Here is a 25,955-nt window from a genome sequence, read left to right on the forward strand (position 1 = left end):
ATGAAAGCTTATGCTCAAATAAATTGGTTAGTCTCTAAGGTGCCACAAGTACTCCTGTTCTTTTTGTAAAATAGCTGCTCTCCATTTCATGGAGCATCAGGAATATGGGATCTTCACACTAAACCACCACTCTAAACTGGTGCTATTTGCGCAGACGAAACATAGAAGAAAATAGATCATTAAGCAAATACTTTGATTGCTCCTTTGCTTCATTTTAAAAGTATTTGCTTTTGTGTTTTGTGTTGAGAGTCTGCTTCTGCTATGATTTTTTTTTTAAATACTGTGCATAAATTGAGAAGTTTTATCCTCTGCTTTGACTGAAACGTTTTTTTGGGGAGGTGGAGGGGACAATATAAGGGCTGCATTTAGTCTTGCTATAAGTTACATATGGGCCTCATATCAAGAAAAGGAGTCTTTCATATGAATCAGAAAAAGGCTTTGATTCAAAGCCACATAATGCCTCCCATCTGAAGTGTGACCCATCAGAGATATCTTTTTAGAGTGAAGTAGTAGGGATCGTTTACCACTTTGTTAGTGAGAGCTAATCCGTTCATAAGGTCAAACAAGGAGGCACTCATGTTGTATACTTCTAGTATGTGACAAAGATGTGGGGGTGGGGTTTCTGTTCTTTCCTGCAGGTACCAAAAGCTATGGAAGAGCTATGTGAAGCTGCGCCATCTGCTGGCTAACAGTCCCAAAGTCAAACAGGCTGATAAACAGAAGTTATCCCAGAGAGAGGTATGTTGGCCCTTCACCCATAGCCAGTGACTGAGCACCGAAAGGGATGGGGCTGTGTTACTGCATTTCTACGGAAAAAAGGGAAATAATATCTATTATTGTCATCCTCACAAATGATTTTCTTTTCCCCGTGTTGAGTTGATGTTACCTTTTGTTCTTTGCCTCCTAATGGAGAGACATTTTCCAGCACTACGTTTTACCCAGTTACAGATTCTGCCATAAAGTGTTGAGCTTCTTACAGCATTAGTCATTAGCGAATGCTTAATGTTGAGAAAGGCTTTCCATTCTAGGCTACTCTTTTCAGCTGCTCATAATCTTAAATTTCCATGATTTACACTTGGTCCAAAGTTGTATTTCATTGGAAAATTCAAGTGAGTTCCCTTTATGGGTGAGGCAGTGATGGGAAGGTGGAGGGATTTTTTAAAAAACAAAAACAAACTTTAGTTGTGGGGGTTTTTCTGGCAAAATAACTCCAAAACAGTTGAAGATAAAAACTTTATTTTTTGCACAGTCAGAGTCTTCAATGAGAAATATGGTGCTTGCAAAGAGGGAGGAGACGGAGGGGGAACCTGCACGCCATGTCCTCGCTCCTCCCTCCTGCCTCCTGAACGGCACAAGCCAGCTGATTGCCGCGGGCAGGAGGCAGGGGACGGAGGGGGGGAGGAGCGAGGACTTGGAGTGCGGAGTAAAGGGGGGAAGGGGTGCTTGGGGGAAGGGGTGGAGTGGGCGGGCCGAGGGTTGAGCCCCCCACCCCTGGTGCTTGCAGAGTAGGGGAAGCTGCTGCTACTGTGGCACGTGCTTCTCCTAGCCTATAGCACCTTCAGCCTCCTTGCCTGCCTCATTGTCTCCAGCGCCAGTGGGCTGTGCCTCTGTGGGGTAAGGTGCGCGGGCACCTCCCAACTATAGTACTGTCCTGTATGGCAAAAAAAAAATTTCCCTGGAACCTAACCCCCACATTCACATTCATTCTTATGGGGAAATTGGATTCGCTTACTATCGTTTCACTGAAAGTCGCATTTTTCAGGAACATAACTACAACGTTAAGTGAGGAGTTACTGTACTTAGAGGTCCAGTGTATATTCTAGGTAGCAGCTGGAAGGGGATGTCTGTGCTTGTGTGTAGGCATGCAGATGTATGTGTTTCTGTGTGACTGTCTATAATCATGTAGTTTACATGTGTGTATAAAGTGGAGTGTGATTGGATGAATCAAGGAGTCTTAGACCGACAGCATCACCAGTTTGCTTTTTCTGTAATGACTGAAGCTGCTGCTGCAATAGATGGTCTTCAGTATATCTGACAATGCACCAGATTTTATCATTAGTGCAAAGCATAGCATATTGTCGCGTGAACACAGGGCTGAATTAACATTTTATTTATAGTAGTGTTAAATAAGCCCCCAAACCTCAACTTCTTTCCTTGTAAATGGGAAGTACCACAGTGTTAAAAGTTATCTATGTCATAAGTTTAAGGAGGAATGCTCTTCCCACTGAAATAGATGATTTTTATCTTTACTGCAGCTTTCATCACTGCAGGGGAGAACAAATGGAAGGCTAGAACTTTTTATTAAAAATGTCTCTCATTAGGGAATAATGGATGAGTTATTCTTAAAACAGTAGCAAAGAGGGCGTGGGGGTGATTGCATTTTGCTGCAAAAATGAAGTACTCCTTTGACATTTATCACTTCTTGTAGTGTGTAGACCTTTGTTTCTAGATTGTATCATCCAGGATGATGGTTTCCTAAAGTAATTGTCTGTCATAAGGAAGATGTATTGAAAACCGTTCTTAGGCAGAAACTTTGCAGTACTGTGCTCCCACTTTGTGACACTGAGGACCTCATCAGTAATTTAGTGGGAGCTGGCAGGCTGCTGTAATTGGCATGTGAATTTAAAAAAAAAAGAAGAAAATTATTCAGAATTGGGCACTGATGATACACGGATATGCATGGTACTGTATAAAAGCCTAGAAGACCTTATAGAGCCTACCCCTAAAAGGTGTACAATTTATGGCCTCTGTCCATAGCCCGTTGACATTTGGATTTGGGCCTAAGGGAACAGTGCTTCATGCACACCTGCTTATTATTGCCATTGATTTCAATGAGATTACGGGATGCGAGGTCATTATTTGTATTGAGGTGGTGCCTAGGAGCTTCAGTTATGGACCAGGAGAAACCCTTTGTGCTAGACACTGTACAAACTCAAAACAAAGAGACTGTCTGTGCCCCAAAGAGCTATGTATAGTTTCTTTAAAACTGAAGCAGGCAGCAGGGAGGGAGAAGTTCTCAGCAGGGGCCCTGCAGTGAAGTGTAGCGAGAGGAGAGATGTAACTTTTATATTTAGTCCTTTATTCTAATAAAGTTCCTTGTTCTCAATTAGAAGAAAATATGCAGTGACTGCTTCCCATTGTCACATATGTATCAGAGTTGACATACTCTTGGGGGCATTTGCAGTATCAGGACCTAAATTCAGACTAAGAGACCCTAACATACTGGATTATTTATTCTATTTATTGCTTCAGATTTATACAAAAAATAAAAGGGACTCCTATCCAAGGCTGTACATGCCCTTGCCGTATTTCAGAAACAGAAATAAACTGCCAACTTCTCAAGGTCAAGGCAGTGCAGTTTTTAAACACATTTTTTTTTCTTGGTTGGAATAAAGTGGGTAGGTTTCATAGTAGGAGCCTCTGGTGTCAGTGGATACTGACCCCCTGTTCCATAAGAGGGGTATTGACGTTTAACCAAGATCCGTTATAAGGTGACTGGGGCTAGATAATAAAGGTCTATCTCTTACCCGCATGAATGAAGGGTTGGTTGTTTCTCACGCAAGCCTTGGGATGGAGTATCAGATGTCAGGAATTCCAGAGAGAAATGGTATTTGCTTGTACTTGCATCTCGCTCAATAGATGCATCGGAATGGCTTTGTTCATTTCATCTTCAGCAAAAACCTGTGATTAGTCAGCTTTGTCCTCACCCTGCAGCTTATCAGGATAAATAGACTGAGCCACATGCAGCCCTCTGTCACACTTGTGGGCATCCAGGCCACCCCTGGCTTACAGCATTACCAAGGGGTGGGTGGAGATAATTACAAGATTTAGGTTGAAAAATTGCTCTCTGAAAGTGTGCTTTACAAATAGATAAAAAAATAAATCAATTAAAACCCCATTCTCAAATCCAAAGTCTGAACACCCTAATGTCTGTTTTTCGTGCCCACGTGTGGTTTCATATGACTTTGCTGTAGAAAGTGTCTCACCGTTGCACCATTTCCTCCCTTTCTAGGAAGCGCTACAGAAAATCAGGCAGAAAAACACAATGAGACGAGAAGTGACCGTGGAGTTAAGCAGCCAAGGATTCTGGAAAACCGGCATTCGTTCTGATGTCTGCCAGGTGACTGTTAGACCTAGAGATCCCTCCTGAAATCAGTTTCTTTTGTTAGTTAATAGACATCAGATTAATGTCTCGTAATTTTGCAATGTTAAGGCCTTAGGTACACGGGGGGGTTGCCCCTGTTACATTGTAGCGAACCATCGCTATTGCTGCGCGGGGTATAGACAGTGCTATTTGCACTGGTGGCACTTACCCCCGATTGAAACAGGGGTAATCTGTGCTGGTGCAAATTGTGGCTTATAGCAGTTGTACAGCTACGCTGGTGCCTGACAACCAATGACTGTAACCAGGATAAAACCCCAGTGTAAAAAAGACTGAAGAGGCTAGCATTGAGTTTTCAGGGCTTGTTGGTCAGTAAATTGGCCTTTTTTACAAAACCTTTTTTTGTAATCATGTCTTCAAGGAGAATTTAAACTCTGTTGTATATTAAAGGGGAAAGAACAATGAGTATAAAACATAATTTTCCATATTCTTTTGTATATCTAAAACAATAAATTAGACTAGTCAATTGTTTGAATTTCTTTGAGAGGTCACAAGGAGACTACACTTTAAAATGAAAGATTGCCATTGCTGTTTTTCAGATATGCGTTTTGCCAGATTAGAGTAAAAACTAAATGAATGTAAATCAATTCTGCGAGCAGACTTAATGCAGAGCAATTTAAAATTATTGGTTTGCTTTAATTCTTAAAAGCACTGTAGTTTAGAAGATCAAAATTCTTTTAATAAACATTGAAGTACTCTAATAATTTTAAATCACTCTGTTGCATAAAGTATAATACCAGTCTTGGCATTTTCCAAAATTAAGCACTTGCAAACAGGGAGAGAAGGAGTGAAGTGCTCTGATTTAAATGGCTCTGTTTTGTGTGAAGTAATTCAAAATTATTGGGCAGGTGGAGGGCACATCTTTGCCGCTATTAAATTATTACTTACAAAGAATTATTCTTATACTCAAAGTAGCCTTAATCAGATGGTATATTGGCTCTCCTGCCTATAATGCTACAGTTCCAGAAGAGACCATATTTCTTCAGTATCCATTAATTTGCCTAGTGCAGTTTATAAAATGTTTTTTGTGAGCAGGGAAGGGTTGGGGAGTGTTCCCCTAAAAAGAATTGGGAATGTCAAATTGCCATAATCCTATCTGACAGAAATTAATCAAATTAATCACATATTTGGTGTCAGGAAAATAACACTTTGTCAATATTATCACAAGAGTCTAAATTAAGACCTTCTGTGTACCTCATGTTTATCGTCAGAAAGATACCAATTCTTTACGAGTTGAACTTATAAATAAAATCTAAAATGTTGATATATCAGTATACAAACTGGGGCCAAACATACTGCTTGCTGTCTACAAATAGTATTGAAACTGTGGTCTGTGCACTAATTCCCCGTGGAATTATTCTGGTTGCCCAGAAGGCTACTACAGTGGACAGCAAATGCAGAGAAACTGTGAACTGGTGAGCATGCGTCACGGGTCCTTGAGATGATGTACTGTTGATAAAGTGGTCAAGAATGAAGATGCACAAGAAGCACAGTTATAGAACATATAGTTGGGGGTCATCCCCCTTCCCCCCGAGATTGTTATGAGAGAAACTACTAACAGTATTGGATTTTAGTTTAAATAGTAGAAATTCACTTAAATCTAATTCTATTCAGCAACGATTTTTTCACTTCCCAGTAATATAGTTCTTACCAGTCATCATATCTGCAATGTGAAACCACATTTCATTCTAAAAAACCCCCCAAACTCTCAGATGCAATCTTACACTCTTTTCAACGAAAGGTAATCCTTATAATCTCACAGCACTATGTTCACCAGTTCTTACTCTATGACTGTGCTTAGTTTCACCAACATACCAAAATCCACAAAGACACTTAAGCCCATAATTACAGGATCTGTTATACATGCTAAACTGATTTTCTCCTATACATCCACTCTGTTCATTCATCCCCTTTAATCATACACTTTGCATTCATTGTGAAGTGATACATGAATAATTTTCAGATTTCATCTTCAAATAAGTCTTGTTTCTATGAATCCTTAAACTTGATTTTGATAATTACAACAGGAAATATAATGTTAGATTGCCTATTGTAAAAGCATTCATTATTTTACATGCATATATAAAGTATTGTTTTAAATTCCGTATTATGATTTAGCCACTATAAATCTTATATTTCTTATTCTTCCATAAGAACTTTGCTGTTGGCATAACAGAATAGTGTAAACTTGTTCAGTTATCAATTATTTCCCCCAGATCACTGGTTTAGAACCAGTGCTTAGAAAAGTGCATAAAGGGGGGAGATATTCAAAGTCACAAAGTGCACTTAGGAAACCAACTCTTATTGAAAGCCACTAGGGGACACCTAACTCCCATTTCAGTTCTGAAAAACTTACCCAGAGCGTTTTTGCTATAGGGCCAAATAGCTACTTTGTAACTGCCTTTCCAACTCTTCCTAACATTCAGTCTCTCAGGAACTGCTAGAGTTCAGTCCTTCATAATGTTTGAAAACATTGGCCACTGAATTCTCGTGAGGAAGTTAGTGAAATCAAGATGGCAGTGAGAATGTAACTTTATACTGCACAATTTTCCTGCCTGCCATCTTGAAATAAGTGCTTAGTATGGAATAAAAAGCTGGTTATTCCACAGTATTGCCAACCGTCTTATCGCACAAAACCAAATACCCTTGCCCCTTCCCCGAGGCCCTGCCCCTGCTCACGCCATCCCACATCCTTCCGTCGTTTGCTCTCTCCCACCCTCACTTACTGTCACCAGGCTAGGGCAGAGGGTTGCAGTGCGGGAGGTCTGGGGTGGGGCCAGAAATGAGGGGTTCAGAGTGCAGGGGGCTCCAGGCAGGGGGTTGGGGAGCAGGAGGGCTCCAGCTGGGGGTGCGGGCTGTGGGGTGGGGCGGGGATGAGGGGTTTGGGATGCAGGAGGTGGTTCTGAGCTGTGGCCAAGGGAGTCAAAGTGCAGGAAGGCGATCAGGACTGGGGCAGGGGGTTGGGGTCTGAGAGGGGGTATGAGCTCTGGCTGGGGGGGGTGCAGGCTCTGGGGTGGGGCTGTGGATGAGAGGTTTGGGGTGCAGGAGAAGGTTCCGGGCTGGGGCTGAGGGGTTTGGAGCCCAGGAGGGGGCTCAGGGCTGGGGCAGGGGTTTGGGGGCAGGAGGGGTTGTGGGCTCTGGCTGGGGGTGCAGGCTCTGAGATGGGGCTGGGGTTTAGGATTTGGTGTGCAGGAGGGGGCTCAGGCCTGGGGCAGAGGTGTGGGGTGCGGGAGGGGGTGTGGGTATGGGCTGTGGGAGGGAGGAAATTTTGATGAGGGAGGGAACTCGGGGCTGAGGCAGGGAGTTAAGATGCAGGCTCGGGGAGAGAGTTTGGGTGCAGGAGGGGGTTCCGACCTGGATCAGGGGGTTGGGGCGACGCTTACTTCGGGCAGCTCCCTGGAAGTGGCAACATGTCCCTGTGGCCCCTAGGTGGAGGTGCAGCCAGGTGGGTCCACACACTGCCCTTGCCTGCAGGTGCCGCCCCTGCAGCTCCCATTGGCTGCCGTTCCTGGCACTGGGAGATGCAGAGCTGTCGCTCGGGGCAGCGGCAGTGTTCGGAGCCTGGCTGCCCCTGCAACTAGGGGCAGCAGGGACATGCCGACTGCTTCCAGGAGCTGCACGGAGCCAGGGCAGGCAGGGAGCCTGCCTTAGCTCCTCTGAGCCACTGACTGGAGCTTCCAGGGTTCCTTTTCGACCAGGAGTGTCAAGTGGTATAAAATGACCTTTCCTCATCTCGGTAGTTTATGAAATATTATACTTTAAAATTATGTCAGAGGCCTAACCTGGCCTTCAGTCTTTTTTTTCTTCTTTCTTTTGTACTAATCAAAGTCTACATATTGTAGCAAGTGCCAGATGGCCATGCAATGTTCTGTCACTACTTGACTTTACCGTGATATGTCTTGATATGTTCAGCAATATGCAACAGGAGAATCTTTGTTGCACCCAACAAAGTACTTCAATAGAAGACTGTTTTGTTTTTCTTGGTAATTAATACACATGGATAGGTTCTAATTTAGTTATATTCATTGAAGGGCATAGGTCCATTATTACTTTTAGTTTGTTTTGATTTACTGAGAAATAAAGTAAAATGCATAGTGTCATAACAAGCTAAACTTCTTTGTGTGTTTGATTGTTACTCAGTTGGGTTCTCTGTGTTTTGTAAATGAATAGTTTTCCGCATTGCAATTCTTTTCCTAGCATGCAATGATGCTTCCTGTTCTCACCCACCATATTCGCTACCATCAATGTCTGATGCATTTGGACAAGTTGATAGGCTACACTTTTCAAGATCGGTGCTTGCTACAGGTAAGAAATGCCAAAATACAACTTACATACTAATTTGCCATTTGAGTTCTGCAGGACTGAAGCTCTGCTCCTGTGGAGCAAGGTGAGGCATGACGACCATCGTCCCCAAGATAGTTAGGCTTATGTGTGTAAATCTTGCTGAACCCACTAACTGGAGAAATGATTTGTATTGCTGATATTGGGAAGCACCTGATTATTTGCACCTCTGATCTTAAAAAGGTTCCAGGTGTCCTGTGAGAATCTATAAAATCAGGTTTCCCCTGCTTGTGGTTTGTAAATCATGGAATCCGGCAGGATGAAAAGCATTATATACGAATGCAAGATTATATTTTTGTTACTTAGTGCGTTCCTTTATTGCCATACTGCAGATGTGTCTGTAAATTTTGCCTTGTACTGTTTTGTAGTTTATTATTTCATAAAGAATTCATTGTGTTCAAAGCTATGAACAGACGGATGTCTCTTCAGACCTACAGGTGTTTGTTGAAATGTTCACAGTTACAAAGTCAGAGAGAGAAGTTATGTTTCTTTTGGGGTTTTAATACGTCTGTGTTGCATGATCAATCAGTTGTGCAAGTGCATTTTTGCACACTGGGACTCTCAGCAAAAACCGTCTATTGCAGATCTAAATGAAAGGGCAAAAATAAGTAAGTGGATCTGTGTTATCAACCTAAAAAGTGTATTTTATATATAATTTCCGATTTAATTGCTAGAATATAGGTGTTCACTTTGTTTTTGTTTTTACATATAATGAATCAAGAATTATTTATAAAAACGCTCTCAAATGCTTTGTACTCCTTGTACAAACCGGATTAGTTCAATAATAGAGAGGATGGGTCCTATGCTTAATTATGAGCAGGTTTTTTTTTTCACATTGCCTGGGTTTTAGAGTTAAAGATTATTTAAAAAAAAAGAAATGCAGCCAGAAAAGCCTACTAACTGCCATGACAGAACGCTTGAAGCAAAAAGCAAATAAGTTATCAATAATGAGGGAAAGCATAAGACAAGGTGCACCAACATAAATCACACTGAATGCACAGAGGCACTTTATCTAGGCTTGATCCTTTTGCATGCTTATTGAATAGCTAAGAATTTGTTCCAGGCGAGAGAGTCCCTAGTGAGATTTATATTTCACCATTTAAATAACTGCAAGGATGCCAAATATACAAATATGTAATCTCCCAGTGATGATGTATGTTTCATCATACAGTATGCATTTAAAGACCTGATAGAGAAGAGAGGCTGAGGGGTGTTTCATGTTTTTTTGTTTCACTATTCTGATAAGTGTTAGTGTGTTCTATTTTAGAGGAGTAAAGTGTTTTAGATGGATGGGTTTGACAAACTGTAGTTAGTATTAATTAGGTATTTAACAAGGATTTGGGAGTAAATGCTGTAAGCTGAATAACAATTCGGTCTGACAATAGTTAAAATAAGCTTTGTTTGAACGAAGAGGGCAAAGGAGCTGTTTAGAAGCTTTTCGTTTGGCATCAAAGGCCCCAATCCTACACAAATTTCATTTATAACTTTCTGCGTGTAAGTAGTCCCATTTAACGCAATGGGGCTGCTAACAATTCTCATATGTGTGTTTGCAGGATTGGGGCCTAAGTCTTTGTCTTTGCTGTATTAATTGCTACTGACACCTCCCATTTCTGCTGCCATTTATAAGGTGATAGCAGCAAAGATGCAAGTTCCTGGTAGTGCTTACAATATAAACTAAATATAGAGCTCAGGTCTGCCACTCCTATTCACCTTCACTAGTACGTTGCTCTGAGAGGGGTCCCAGCAAAGGCAATGAGAGTAGAGGGCTATTCATTGTGAGCAAGAGTAGCAGAGTCTGGCCTTTGGTGAGCAAATATTAGATCATCTGTCTTTTACCAAAAAAAGACGAGGCTCTCCTTATTGATACTTTACATATTTGTATTGAGTTACAAATGCTTGAGGTGGTATTGCAGTATATAGATACATCCAGGTAGTAATAGTATTAGATTTCATGTTTTTTCTACTAAGCAAATCTTCATATTGTTTCACATCGTTCAGGCAAGTTAGCAAGCAAAGCATTTTAGGGCAAATTGACAATTCCGCTTTTTTTTCTTTCAAAAACTAATTTATTTCTTTAAAAAGCTTCTAAAAGTTAATTAGTTTGAGTGGTGATCAGGCATAAATGATGTGTTTTGTGACATATCTGAAGTCGTACACGCTACATTTTAATTGCTTGAACCAGAGTTACTAATTGCTAACAGCACATCATAGCATGTCTTCAGACTGAGAAATAGCTGTTGTTAGCAGCTACCAAGCTAACCTTGCTCTTAGCGTTTTCAAAAATAAACCCAGTTTTTGACTTGCACGTGTTTCTTTCTAGCTTGCCATGACTCATCCAAGCCATCACCTAAACTTCGGAATGAATCCGGACCACGCAAGAAATTCCTTGTCCAATTGTGGGATTCGACAGCCCAAGTATGGAGACCGAAAAGTCCATCACATGCACATGAGAAAAAAGGGTATGCAATTACACCATTATTGTTTTCTCTCTCACCATCCTTAGCCTCCAAGAAGAACTGCCACCTAACTGATGCCTGTTCAGCCTATATTCTCCTGAGGGCTTGTCTTCACTGCTGCGTTAACTCAAGTTAACTCTGTGAAGTTAGCATAGCTGGAGTGACAGTGGTCACAATGAGTGGTTGTGTTAGCAGTACAAAGTAGCTACATCCATACTTCACTACTAGCTGGAGCTTCAATAACACTTGCGCTTTAACACACACTCACCGGCCTCGCTTCCCTTGAGGGCCAGCTATCTTGAGTTTAAAGCACCATTTACCTGGAGCTGGAGAGTTTTATGGGAGCCAGATTAGGGGCAACACTCAAGGATTATACCTTGAGCTAACACTGTAGTGAAGCTTATCTCTGGGAGAGAATTTTAGTGGAAGTTTCTAATGCTTGAGCACATGGTAATACAAACAATTTAAAAAAAATAATAATAAATGACTGGCAGATCTATTCTGAATGATTGTATTTTACAGATTAGCAAACAAGTAGCTGACAAAATAAGCAAGGATAATACATCACAGAATATACTTTGTTATATTTTTGATAAGTGTATCTATTGATATTTTCATAATGCAATAAATATATTGAAGTATATTTTATAAAAATGATGAAGTCTCATTAATGAGACCCCTTTGTAACACTGCTATGAAATACTTGCTGAAACATGGAGGCAGTGCAGCTGTCAAATATGTGGGCTCTGCTGCACAACTTCATTCTCCCTTAAATACAGGCAACTGCAGTAATACAAATTGTCTGTTGTTCATACAACGTTGGGGACAAGGGGAGGGTCCATCTCTTTTGGAGCCTGGCCTTTCTGTGACTTTAGATCGGGCTCCATGAATGTAAAAGCAGTTTCCTATGGGCAGCCATTAGCTAGCCATTAGTCCCTAAAAGGATTATACCTGAATAAAAATGCCCTGCTGTAATTTAACTCTGGATCTGTGGTGTTTCTGCTTTCTGACTGACCCAATGGCATTTTTTGTTTGTATGTTTTTTTAAATGCAGAATGAGAGTTTTGCATGGTAAATACAAAGTAACATTTGAAGAAATTACTTCAGTGAAGTTGGTGGTGATTTTTAATAACTGTTTAGTATTGTTTATTTTTACAGGAATAAACACCTTGATAAACATTATGTCCCGCCTTGGGCAAGATGATCCTACTCCTTCCAGGTAAAGAAAGCAGCTAATACTTTGCTTTCAGTATTCTAGTTATGTGCTAATGTGTGTAGTTCAGCCTTTTTCTTGGACCTAGAAGATTAACTAAAAATGAAAATTCAACTCTAGTTTCTTAAAAGCCTTTGTAACAAAACAGCCAGCTGAGTTTTAACTATTGGGAAGTAAGTGCGTAAGTGCATATACTTATTTATATGCATGTGCAAGCAAAGAAAAATTGCTCCAAAAATATTGTTTTGGGTTTTTTAATAAAATCAAGTGGCTTTTTTGAAAAAGATGACCAGTCAGAGTGGTGAATAGAAAAAGTCTTTTAAAAAGGGTGTTACTCTGAACTTGCAAAGCCACCATTTGCCAAAAAACATCCTTTTGTAAAGGCACAGAAAACCAAGCACCAGTTCTTTAATGCATCCAGTGAACAAGACATTTAAGAGAACCCCTAAAGAAAATCTGCTTCAGTCAACAAAACTTAAAAGAATCATTAATACTTCTGTTTGGACAGCTCAAATGGTGGACAGCGAAATGCTACATTTATTTTACTGCATGTGCATAGCACAAACTTTCCACTGTACTTAAAAAATGATCAGAAACTAGATTCTGTGCCACCCTTACTCACAGTGAGTAGTATCTTACTCCATGAATAGTCCTATTGAAATCAACAAGGATACTGATGAAGTAAAGTATCACTCAAAATGAGCATGGGTGACACAGAATTTGGCCCAATATAAATGAATATATATATAATAACATGGAACAATATGTTTACTACAAAAGTAATTGTTTAGCTTAATAACCAATTATAATAATTATAATTACAAGTACAATAGTTAACTAAGTCACTACGAATTCTGTGCAAATGAATTACATTTGTATTGCTTAAAATTTGCATTTAGGACATGCTTTGTAATCACTTCTAGGTGCCCTGGTCCTGCGGGGCTAACCAAAGCGAGTAAGAGAGACTTGGGTCATCCTACCTATTAGAGAATTAGAAAATTGGTCGGAAATCAACAATATTCAATAAAGACAAGTGCAAAGTACTGCATTTGGGAAGGAAAACTTAAAAATTAAGTGCACAACTACAAAATGGAGAATAAATGTCTACGTGGTGGTACTGCTGAAATAGATCTGGGGGTTATAGTGGATCACAAATTGAATATAAATCAACAATGTGATGCAGTTGCTAAAAAAGCTAATATCACTCTGAGGTGTGTTAACAGGAGTGTCATAAGTAAGACATGGGAGGTAATTGTCCCACTTTACTCAGTGCTGTCCAATTCTGGGCACCACATGTTAGGAAAGCTGTGGACAAATTAGAGAGAGTCCAGAGGAGAGCAACAAAAACGATAAAAGGTTTAGAAAACCTGACCTATGAGAAAAAGTAAAACAAACTGGGCATGTTTAGTCGTGAGAAATGAAGACTGAGGAGGGACCTGATAACAGTCTGCAAATATGTTCAGGGCTGTTAAAAAAGAGAATGATATTCAATTGTTCTCCTTGTCCACTAAAGGTAGGCCAAGGAGTAATGGGCATAATCTGCAGCAAGGGAGATTAAGGTTAGATATTAGGAAAAAAAATTCTAACTATAAGAGTAGGGTAGGATCTGGAATAGGGAGATTGTGGGATCCCCATCATTGAAGGTTTTTAAGAACAGATGGGACAAGCACCCATCAAGGATGGTCTAGGTATACTTGGTCCTGCCTCAGTGTAGGGGCTGGACTTGATGACCTCTCGAGTTCCCTGCCAGCCCTCTGTTCCTGTGATTCTACCTCCATGCACAGCCATGTAAGACTCTCCCAGAGTACAGCTCTGGGTGTGGGCTGAGGAAGCAGGAACACTTGTGAACAAATGGATGAGGTGAATGCTGGGTGTGTGACGCTATACAACCCTAAAAGGTTGTTGTAAATTATTCCAATCCCCATCCCGCTTTGGGGCAAGGTCAGAGCAGCAGAGGAGGAATTGTGATTCTGAGTGACACTCCCCATGGAATGGTGCCGCTACACAGGGCTGAGCTTAAAGATTCATTCTAGTCCCTTTAGATTGTTCTTTGAGTTCTGGTGTATTTACAGTATTGTACTCCCAATTATAAAATAATATTTGCAAGTATAAGGCTAATATCCATCAAAAATTCACTCCTCCCAAAGGGAAAGAAAAACAAGGAGAAAGCACTCAGTAATTATCCTATCTCCGCTGAATGGACTGGAAAATCCATACTTCTCACATCTGTTTGCCATTATGCCTCTACAGAGAGAAGTTATACTATAACTAACACTTTGCTTTTAAATAGCACTTGGTGCTTGAACCCCTACTGAAGTTCTGCTTTTCAAAAAGTTAGATAAGTGATTTAATAATTTGAGCAAGAGCAAATGGCAATAAATGCTGTCAGACACTTGAAAAGGGAGCTCTGAAAAGAAACCACCAGTGTCTTAGGCCTCGATTCTGCAAACATGACCTATGAAATCAATAGGGCTACTCCACGTGCTTAAAGTTAAGCATGCATAAATGCTTGCTGCAGCTTGAGATATTCTGTACTGAGACTAGTTCCCTATCTTACTCAATTGGTAGTGCCTAGCTTTCTGTCCCTTACCTATTAATAAACCTGTTAATGCGGGAGGGCTTGAAAAAAAAATTAAACAAAAAGAAAAGTAAGATAGAGTACTCATAGAAGCAATAAAAAAAATGAGAGCAAGAGAGATAGGAGGACCCCAAGAGAGGAAAAGAGAGGGAACATAGCTCTTATTAGTTTGAGAGAGTCTTTGAAGATATCTTCTTCTGTTCTAGTAAGTCCTCCTACGAGCCTGAAAGAAATCTCAGAAAAGGGGCAGAGGACACTTGTCTTTGACATTAAAGGGATTGTGAAAAACAAAAGCACATACAGACTACCATGGAGTTGGAGATGCATCAACAAATCCATTGTAGAGGCATCAGGTCCAGGAGGTGTTTGTTTATTGTAGACATCTCCCCAGCAGTGCACAGAGCTAAGGTTGGTGATTTATTTTAAATCACCTGGTCTTTAAAAAGCCTGATCTCAGCATGCCATTACACACTGCTATTCAGAAAGTCTGCTTCCTTTCTCCCTGTTAAATGCTGATAAATAATCTATGAAGATTCAAAGACCTGTGGTATCAGTTCTGAGTTTGATAACCCACATGTTCTTTGCTACAATATCAGAGATGAAAGTATCAAAATAGAAAAGTAGCAGGATCATTTCTCTTCCTGATCATCAAAAGAATTAAACTTTACTGTACAAATAACCAAAATTCATTGGGGTTACTGACAATAAATCTCAAAACACTTTTTCAGGATTAACCACAATGAACGTTTAGAATTTTTGGGAGATGCTGTGGTGGAATTTTTAACTAGGTAAGTGTGGAATGTTTCTACACAGTTCTATATTGTGTCTCATTCGTCAGCTATCATATATTTTTTCCTTAACATTCAACTGTATTACACTTTCAAATGTGTAGGTTTGGATAGTCGGTGTATTTGCTGGCCTATATCCTTGCAATGATTTTAAGAGCCGCACATCTGCGTATACTTCTTTTCAAGCCTCTTACAATGCTGGCGCTGTGAAGAGTAAGATTACAAAATGAAAGGCTAATGTCTCTGTCCTGTCAATTGCTATTTGAAGTTGCTCATGACTGTAGGAGATCAACTTGTCTTGGGCCAAATACTTTAGAGCTTATAACCAATTTATAAAAAGGAGAGAGATTATTTTTAAATGTGTCATTTTGTTTCCATGCCTTCCCTTGATCTCTTCCCCTCTAATCTCAAGAGTGGTGTTTACAAGCAATATTGAATGTGTAGAATTTTTTAGGGGGATTATTCTCTAAACCTCAGTCCTTAGGGGCACAGCTTGCATCTTGTCTTTCAAGAATATATTTATATTCATGTACAAACCATTTGAAAATAATAACACAAAACAAAATTCACAGTTCATTAAAAATCACACCCCATTTTGCTAAACCGAGTCTTCTGAAAGTAGTAAATACTGGAAAATTACAAAAGTACTGGCCTTTCTCAGCCTAGTGCAAGTGGCAGCCAGCTTGGTGAAAAGTGCCATTTGTGACAAACAGCAATATCAGCATTCAATGTGAAAGATTTTATATCCTTTTCCAGAGCCCTTGTCAGTCCATTTTTAAGAGGGAAGTAGTGTGCTTAAGGGGAGGCTTTTAAAAAAGCTCTTGGTATTATGGATAAGAAAATTGCACTTTTGTAACTATCCTCTGATACCCAAAAGCTACTCTGGATTATGTGCCACGTGTCTGTCAATATCTATTTCTTTACTTTACTTTAAAAATCTGTGGCCTTTTCTAGAAGTGGAGTGGAGGTAAATTTTTTGGTGATAGAACACAAATTCCTAGTATTACTGCTTAAAAACTACTGTTTAGTAGTACACAATCCTCTGAGACTTACAAACCTGTATATTTGGATTTATATATAAATTTTAGTGTACATTTTGGGCTTGTGTATGCAATGGGGTATCATGCTTTATGGGCTTTAACGTAGTGCTGTTCAAAATAGTACTGTGTTAAAGTGCACTAGAGACCCTTTAGTGTGCATCAGCAGGGTCTATAGACCAATTAACGTCAAACATGTGAGCATGCATTGGAAATCACACCCTCATAAAGCACATTACCCCACATTGGAGACAAATCCTTCGTTTTCAGTGTTAACCTCTGAAACGACAATGAGATTTCTGAGAGATCCACACCACACTCATAAACGTTATTACTGTAGTGCATTAAAATATGCAACTTCTAGATGTATAGTTTGTTACCATTCTCTAATAAAGAAATGTTTTAGAAGGAGATCTGAAATAATCCCTCTTCCTCTCTAGAGATATATTGCATACTTGTATACAAACAAGTGTGTGTGTCTGTGATCCAGTGGGCCAGAATACCTGATCTAAAGTAATTGAAAGTTTTTGTTATCTATATAAACCTTTATCCTTTTTTACATTTTTACATTTTTTTTAATTTGACATAATTACAAGAACTCAGCAACAAGTAGTTCAGATTATTCCTCCCAATATGTGATACCTTGCATTTGTCAGTATCTCAACAATCGTATAGCCCATTCACCTAACTTTTGCCCCAGTTGAGGAAAACAATTGAGCAGTTTTTATTGTTGTCTGATTTAAATAATTTCTTGTCATCTGCAATTTTTTCCATCTTGCTCTTTGCACGCTTTTCGAGATCATTGATGAATATGTGAAACATCACTGTATGGACCCTTATGATACCTCACTATTAACCTTTTGTTAAATTGAGGCCCAGATTTTTAAAACTGACTAATGATTTTAGGTACCTTATGTGATACCCTCTGGCGTACAACCTGGACTGTGAGACTGCTGTGACCCCTTTTAGTCTCTGTATCAGGGTACCTCTCATACTGCTCTGCTAGTGACAAGCAGCCCCTTCAGGCTTTGCTCTCACATAGCCATTAGCCTTTGAAGGCACACCCAAAGTTACTTGCAGGCTCTCACAGTCACTCATGAACTATACACAGGGAGACACCAGCAAATCCCCCCAGCTCCAGCTTTGTACCCCAGAATGTACACCACTCAAGACCTTCTTGATCAGTGTAAGCTCATTAATTAGTTTGCCACTCCTTCAAAGTGTAGTGAACATGCCCCAGCCTTTGTAGTCTGAGTAGAATCCTTAAGTACCTTAGACAAACTGGTAAAAATAAAACATTAAAATAAGTTTAACTACAGAAAGATAGATTTTAAGGGATTATAAGTGTTTGGCATAAAGGTCAGAGTTGGTTACATAAGAAATAAAAGATAAAACCACAATCTAAATCCTAAACTTTATCAGACTAAGCAAGATTTGAATCAAGTAGTTCTACCTCACTGTACTGGGCGTTGCAGGCAGAATTCAATTCATAATTCATACTAACTAGAAAGCCTAGTTAGGACCATCCCTTCTCCCCAGTTCAAGGATGTTTCCCTTTGTCTTGCAAACGTTCTTGGTTCCAGGTGTTGAGATGGGGGAGGAGAGAGGCGAAGTGGCAATGTCATTCCCCCATATTTTATACTCTCTTCCAGGTGCTGGAAAGATCCTCGCTGTGTCACAGGGGTTAGACAGCCTCCATCTTGTATGTGCTCTCTCAGGAGTCTTTGGGAGGGGTCCACTGGGAGAGTAGACTCTCCTTGATAGGCCATCAACACATGGCTGACTAGTTCTGATGTTAATCTGTCTTGGAGGTGTTAGTTGCTCCTTTGTTGCCACGGAAAGGCTAACTGTGGGCATCTCCCAAACTCACAACATATTTCAGTAACACACATGCAAAACTTCATGGCGTTAATTACAATGGTAATATATACAATTCAACAGGAAAGTAATGTTCAACAATCCTGGCTTTTCAAATGATACCTCACAGGTAACATATTATAGTTATATAACTGTGGTGAATATATAGGTACAGGTGTTATTTTGAGGTACAGTGTGTCACACTTTAATTTTTGCATGACCATCTTGAGATAGCTCAAGGGGGGTTAATTTTACAGAGCATGCTGAGCACACTGTCTCTAAAGATCCTGTCTCCTCATTGTCTTTGAGATTGGGCTCCCGTAAACTAAGGCACCCAAAATCACTGGTCACTTTTGCAGATCTTGGATGGACGATTTAATTCCTGCTTTCTTCTACAGACTGTTAGCCAATTTATAATCCATGATTGTACTTAATTTCCTTAAATTAATTCCTTAATTACCTCATGAACTACTTTAATAAAGGCCTTTTAGAAGTCCATTATGTTTGTTCCTGATTAATTTTTCACTATATATACTGTTAACTATATTTTTCCAGATGTGTCACCTTGGATAAAAATAGGGTAGTTGATTTCACTTTTGCGTAGCCAGTTACTATGCAGTTTCACTATCATCAGGCTCTTGTGCACACTGTTGCAATGTTCGGTTTGCAGTAGCTTCAGGGAGAGGTTTGCCTTTAAAAACAAACAAACAAAAACCCAAACTTTTCAGTGGAATTAAAAAAAATAGTATTGTAAAAGCATTTTTAGAAACCCCCTACACCTTGGGCCAGATTTGACTGAATGGTGTCTCCTTACTGTGTTCGCCTGTCTGGAATCAAGCTGTTTTCCCTCACCCTGAAGACTGCTTGCTCTGAGTGTTTTGCCCCAGCATTCTTTTGTTGTAGAGGTCCAAGCTACCATTGAACTCTGCAGAGAAGATGACAATATGTGTGATTTCAGATGGTTAAAAATTGTATGCTAAATAGTAAAAAGATGATCTACACAATACTGTTTAAAAACAAACAAACAAGTTTTTACCATAGCTCTGGTGAAGTTCTGTTGTGGAGAGGGAACTTTGTCACCCATTAGAGAACATGTTGAGGTGTCAGCATCCCACAGAACAGCAGCTAATTGGTATAGACACTAATAGCAAATGTATCAGTGTTGAGACCATTTGAACTTTTTCACTGCAGCGTCCATTTGTACTACCTGTTTCCAAGCCTAGAGGAAGGGGGGTTAGCTACATATCGCACTGCCATTGTTCAGAACCAGCATCTTGCTATGCTGGCCAAGGTATGTACAGGCATTTTTATCTCTTTATTGGAATCCTGTAGCTATGATGTCTGGCAGTGGGTGGGTTAGTTACTGGTCTGTCTGTCCACCTATCAGTGTCTTTACTATATGTTTTGGATTTGAGTTTGGTCACTAGCTCTGTCATTAGTTTTTCAGGTAAACTTTGAGGAAGCCAAATTTGGAATCTGATAAGGGGAGGGAGGGATATGGAGGGGGCATTCAGGAGGAGTGACTCCTTCAGCTAATATACGAACTTCTAGGGCTCCTGTCATTAAGGCCTCCGTATATTTAACCGTTTGTTGCACTGGAGCTAGTGAATGGATAATTGAAGAGCAAATTTGATAGTTGTAGAAGAACCTATAGTACAGCTTATGTAGCAAGAAAGCGTAGGGGGAGAAAGGTGAGAAAACTCCGTTTGATTATTTCCCAGCCTGGATATTCACTTTTCAGGTTTACTGCCTTCTGGCAAAGAATAATATTATAAGATTAAAGTATGGAAAAATACAAGAAGTTCTATGAACTTTAGCTTGTTGTCAGATTCTGTGAGTGATACGTTTTTGGTGGATTTTTAAAAATGTTCTCTGTGATACTAAGATTGGAATATGCTACAGAAACCCAATTAAAACCATTTTCACGATGGTTTGGTATTCTGTTGTTCAAATTTGGGTTTGTTATCAGTGAAAATCTTACTACATTTGATTTAAAAGAAACACCCTCCCTCCAGTAACAACAACAATATTGCAGGCCAAAGAGTTACTAAGATTACACCACCCAAAATTGATACTCTAAATATATTACCTATGGTTTCAAAATGCCCTTTTTAGTCTTCTTTCTCCATAGCCAATAATTTAAAAATGTATGATCAAGTCCAGAATTATTGTGAAAGATTTTGCATTTAACTTCCTGTCCTTGTGCTCTTCATTTCCTGTCAGGAATGGAGAGGCAAGGAATGAATCCAGTAATTTTCTTCCAAAGGGCTTCTTTAAGTACATACTGACCAAGACAGTACAGATTACAGAAAAGCTTTTCAATCAAAGCTCCATTCATAAATATATTGTTGTTAAACTACCTGACACTTTAACATGCTTTATCATTTAAAATCCTGTGTGAAAATGGTGCATATGTTCTTAAAAATATCCATGTTCTAAATATGTTACCACATTTATGGCATCTTTTGAGAAAGTTGCTTCTGTATCTTATAGCATGTTTTATAATGTAAATATATTTTATTTATTAAATATAAAAGTACCTGATTTTTGGAGGGATGCTTTGTTTCCATCATCTCTTCCCTCCCCTTCTCCCTGAGCCCAGTTTAAATATCCCTCTACAACATCACACTGCTTCAAACTTTCTTCAGTTCAAAGAAGATAAGTAAGATCTCCGGTATATGTTGGTCTGTAATTGTCTGGAAAGGTCATGGTTGAATAATACGAGGTAGATTCTTCTGTATTGTGGCTTGCCCTAGTCCTCTGTGGATTTCTCTGAGGATCCAATATGTGGGAATATTTCTTCTGGCTGAGCTGGCCCATCTTCTCTAAGGGCTTGTCTACATTACCCGCAGGATCGTGGGCAGTGATCGATCCACCGGGGGGTCAATTTATCGCTTCTAGTCTAGACGCGATAAATCGACTGCCAAGCACTCTCCCGTTGACTCCAGTACTCCACCACCGGAGCGAGAGGCACAGGCGGAGTCAACGGGGGAGCTTCAGCTGTCAACTCACCGCAGTGAAGACACCGTGGTGAGTAGATCTAAGTATGTCGACTTCAGCTACGTTATTCACATAGCTGAAGTTGCGTAACTTAGGTCGACCTCTCCTCTCCCCCCTCACCCCCCCAGTGTAGACCAGACCTTATAGTCTGTATCTACATATGGAGACACAGAACACCTGGGTTTTCCTTTTAGGAGTCTCCTTCAACCATTGCTGTAGCTCAGAGTGGGACACGTTTGATTTGGCAAAGATAGGTTTGGGTTGGTTGGTTGGTTGGTTTGTTTGTTTGTTTTTGGCAGACTGTTTTAGATGCACCTGTAGGCCACCTACCTTTCTCAAAGTCCCTATTTTATTCTAGGTTTTGGTGCACCCAAATTGTTTGCATAATTTTGGGATTCAAACTACCAATTTCTGTTGCTCTCAAACTACTTTATAATCCAGTTTTAGAAAAGATATTGGCAACCTACCTTGATCAAATCTGAAATTAATAATTTATTCAAAAATGTATTAAGCTGGAAAAAGTTCTTCAAAAATTTCTTTAATGGCTTTGTGTCAAAAAGATGAATCATACAATCATAGAATATCAGGGTTGGAAGGGACCTCAGGAGGTCATCTAGTCCAACCCCCTGCTCAAAGCAGGACCAATCCCCAATTAAATCATCCCAGCCAGGGCTTTGTCAAGCCTGACCTTAAAAACTTCTAAGGAAGGAGATTCCGCCACCTCCCTAGGTAACGCATTCCAGTGTTTCACCACCCTCCTAGTGAAAAAGGTTTTCCTAATATCCAACCTAAACCTCCCCCACTGCAACTTGAGACCATTACTACTTGTTCTGTCATCTGCTACCACTGAGAACAGTCTAGATTCATCCTCTTTGGAACCCCCTTTCAGGTAGTTGAAAGCAGCTATCAAATCCCCCCTCATTCTTCTCTTCCACAGACTAAACAATTCCAGTTCCCTCAGCCTCTCCTCATAAGTCATGTGTTCCAGTCCCCTAATCATTTTTGTTGCCCTCCGCTGGACTCTCTCCAATTTTTCCATATCCTTCTTGTAGTGTGGGACCCAAAACTGGACACAGTACTCCAGATGAGGCCTCACCAATGTTGAATAGAGGGGAACGATCATGTCCCTCGATCTGCTGGCAATGCCCGTACTTATACATCCCAAAATGCCATTGGCCTTCTCGGCAACAAGGGTCACTGTTGACTCATATCCAGCTTCTCGTCCACTGTCGCCTCTAGGTCCTTTTCTGCAGAACTGCTGCCTAGCCATTCGGTCCCTAGTCTGTAGCGGTGCATTGGATTCTTCCGTCCTAAGTGCAGGACCCTGCACTTATCCTTGTTGAACCTCATCAGATTTCTTTTGGCCCAATCCTCCAATTTGTCTAGGTCCCTCTGTATCTTATCCCTCCCTGCCACCGTATCTACCACTCCTCCTAGTTTAGTATCATCCGCAAATTTGCTGAAAGTGCAATCCACACCATCCTCCAGATCATTTATGAAGATATTGAACAAAACCGGCCCCAGGACCGACCCTTGGGGCACTCCACTTGATACCGGCTGCCATCTAGACATGGAGCCATTGATCACTACCCGTTGAGCCCAACAATCTAGCCAACTTTCTACCCACCTTATAGTGCATTCATCCAGCCCATACTTCTTTAACTTGCTGACAAGAATACTGTGGGAGACGGTGTCAAAAGCTTTGCTAAAGTCAAGAAACAATACATCCACTGCTTTCCCTTCATCCACAGAACCAGTAATCTCATCATAGAAGGCGATTAGATTAGTCAGGCATGACCTTCCCTTGGTGAATCCCTGCTGACTGTTGCTGATCACTTTCCTCTCATGTAAGTGCTTCAGGATTGATTCCTTGAGGACCTGTTCCATGATTTTTCCGGGGACTGAGGTGAGGCTGACTGGCCTGTAGTTCCCATGATCCTCCTCCTTCCCTTTTTTAAAGATGGGCACTACATTAGCCTTTTTCCAGTCGGCCGGGACTTCCCCCGATCGCCATGAGTTTTCAAAGATAATGGCCAATGGCTCTGCAATCACAGCCGCCAACTCCTTTAGCACTCTCGGATGCAACGCATCCGGCCCCATGGACTTGTGCACGTCCAGCTTTTCTAAATAGTCCCTAACCACTTCTTTCTCCACAGAGGGCTGGCCACCTACTCCCCATGCTGTGTTGCCCAGCGCAGCAGTCTTGGAGCTGACCTTGTTCGTGAAGACAGAGGCAAAAGAAGTATTAGCTTTTTCCACATCCTCTGTCACTAGGTTGCCTCCGTCATTCAGTAAGGGGTCCACACTTTCCTTGGCTTTCTTCTTGTTGACAACATACCTGAAGAAACCCTTCTTGTTACTCTTAACATCTCATGACTATGTAAAAGGAAACCTAGTAACTCTTATGGGCATTTCCATATCAAAATGATCACATATCACAAGATACATGTGACTCAGTATCTGTATATATAGGCAAGCAGTCCTGTAGATCATTGGTTCTTAAACTAGTGGCGCCCTTGTTCAGGGAAAGCCCCTGGTGGGCCAGGCCAGTTTGTTTATCTGCCGCATCCGCAGGTTCGGCCGATCATGGCTCCCACTGGCCGTGGTTCACTGCTCCAGGCCAATGGGGGCTGTGGGAAGGGCGGCCAGCATGTCCCTCGGCCCGCGCCACTTTCTGCAGCCCCCATTGGCCTGGAACGGCGAACCACGGCCAGTGGGAGCTGCGATCAGCCAAACCTGCAGACGTGGCAGGTAAACAGCCCGGCCCACCAGGGGTTTTCCCTGAACAAGCGGCGCCCCTAGTTTGAGAACCACTGCTATAGATTATAAAACAGACTGATGTGAATATTGCACATTTGGGGAAAAAAGAAAGCCATGTGGCCCTGTGGGGGCAGAGATAGCTCAGTGGTTTGAGCATTGGCCTGCTAAACCCAGGGTTGTGAGTTCAATACTTGAGGGGGCCATTTAGGGATCTGGGCCAAAAATTGGGGATTGGTCCTACTTTGAGCAGGGGGTGGACTACATGACCTCCTGAGGTCCTTTCCAGCCCTCATATTCTATGATTAACTGTTCCACAGACTAGAGGCATTTGCTACTGCCACGTGTTGCTGCGGTAGGCCTGCTTCAGGAAGGAGATGGATTTTTATTGGATTCTGGCCACCGAGGTTACTTCCCTCTAACTTTATTCCTCTTCTCTTAAGTGAAATCTTTCTCCCCATCTTTAATTCCCCCACTTCTTTAGGGAAAAACATCATGAAATTATACTACTGTGGCATCATTCAAACATGAGACAGGATTAGGTTCATTCTTACCTCTTTTCCCCCATCAAACTCATCCACAGAGGTCAGTACTGCCATCGCTCCCTATGGCTTTCCTTCCACCCTTGGTTTTACTGTTTTTCTTTATCCTGGATAGTTGTGTCAAGAATTCAATATCAAACTTTAATTGTTTACATAGTAAGCTACAACAGAGTAGTCTAGTTTTATATTTGAGGACTAATTATGCACCATTGTTAGCTGGAAGACTGCTTTTCAATTTCCTCAAAGTGAGTTGTTCCACAATAACGTATATAACCTGAATGCTTGTATTTTTATAGTGCAAATGGTCAACTGTTTCCACTTTTCACATATTGTGTTGGTATTTGTAGAAACTGGAACTGGATCGGTTTATGCTTTATGCTCATGGACCTGACCTTTGTAGGGAATCGGATCTACGTCATGCGATGGCCAACTGTTTTGAAGCCTTAATAGGTAAAGTATGTGCCTACTCTGTATGTATGTATGTGTGCATGTTACATATATTATCCATAATATTATTTTGTATGCAGTAGGACTATGAAAAACATTGGTTTCTAACCTTCTTAATGAAATATTGACCTTTTTTTACTTACATATATAGTCCTGAAGCTTTACAACTCCACCACTTCTTAGAAGAGACCAGGGCGCAGGCAGTCTAGCCTAGTGGCCACAGTGGGTGGAGGTCTGCACACCAGGGACAGTAGTCACTGATCTGGAGTTGGAAGAAACACAAGAGGTGGACTGTAAGGAAGAGTGAGGCTGGGGTTGGAGACTGGAGATCAGAGGGAGTAGCAGGCTGGACTCAGGAGGCAAGAGTCAGGGTCAGAGACAGGCTGGAGTCAGAGACTGGAGATCAAGGAAAGTCTGGCATTGCAGCAGGCTGATGTCTGTGTGATTGCCCGGGCAACCTCTGGAGTTAAATAGGGCAGTTGGCCAATCAGAGGGTCGTCACTCTGTCTCTTGAGCAGTACTTCTTGTGGTGCCTACTCTCCACAGTGCTCCCTCGCTATGCCTTAGTGTGGCCTCCCAGTGGTACAGTAGGAATAGCAATTGTCTCAGGCTCTGCAGACCTGGGTTCTAGTCCCCAGATCCTTTAACTTATGCATGATACACACTTTGGTACTGAATGCCATGTGAACTCCACTGATTAACATTGGGCTTCTGTAAAGAAACAGGCAGGTGGAAGTTCAGGGCTTCAAAGTGAAGTTGCATGTACCTGCAAATCTG

General features: G+C 41.0%; 1 protein-coding gene across 6 annotated transcripts in view; it reads left to right on the forward strand.

The window, feature by feature from the left end:
• The window catches only part of DROSHA (drosha ribonuclease III), a 99,183-nt gene that overhangs the window by 43,400 nt on the left and 29,828 nt on the right, over positions 1-25,955 (forward strand). For 5 of the 6 annotated variants that reach the window (XM_073332262.1, XM_073332264.1, XM_073332259.1 and 2 more), the window contains 8 exons: positions 639-738; positions 4,013-4,120; positions 8,360-8,467; positions 10,824-10,962; positions 12,118-12,178; positions 15,479-15,538; positions 19,624-19,723; positions 25,079-25,181. In XM_073332262.1, coding sequence (XP_073188363.1) covers positions 639-738; positions 4,013-4,120; positions 8,360-8,467; positions 10,824-10,962; positions 12,118-12,178; positions 15,479-15,538; positions 19,624-19,723; positions 25,079-25,181 — 779 coding nt within the window. The remainder of the gene's footprint in view (positions 1-638; positions 739-4,012; positions 4,121-8,359; positions 8,468-10,823; positions 10,963-12,117; positions 12,179-15,478; positions 15,539-19,623; positions 19,724-25,078; positions 25,182-25,955) is intronic. The other variant, XM_073332260.1, reaches the window with a different exon arrangement.

The sequence above is a fragment of the Lepidochelys kempii genome, chromosome 2, assembly GCF_965140265.1.
Source record: "Lepidochelys kempii isolate rLepKem1 chromosome 2, rLepKem1.hap2, whole genome shotgun sequence".
NCBI classification, from domain to species: domain Eukaryota; kingdom Metazoa; phylum Chordata; order Testudines; family Cheloniidae; genus Lepidochelys; species Lepidochelys kempii.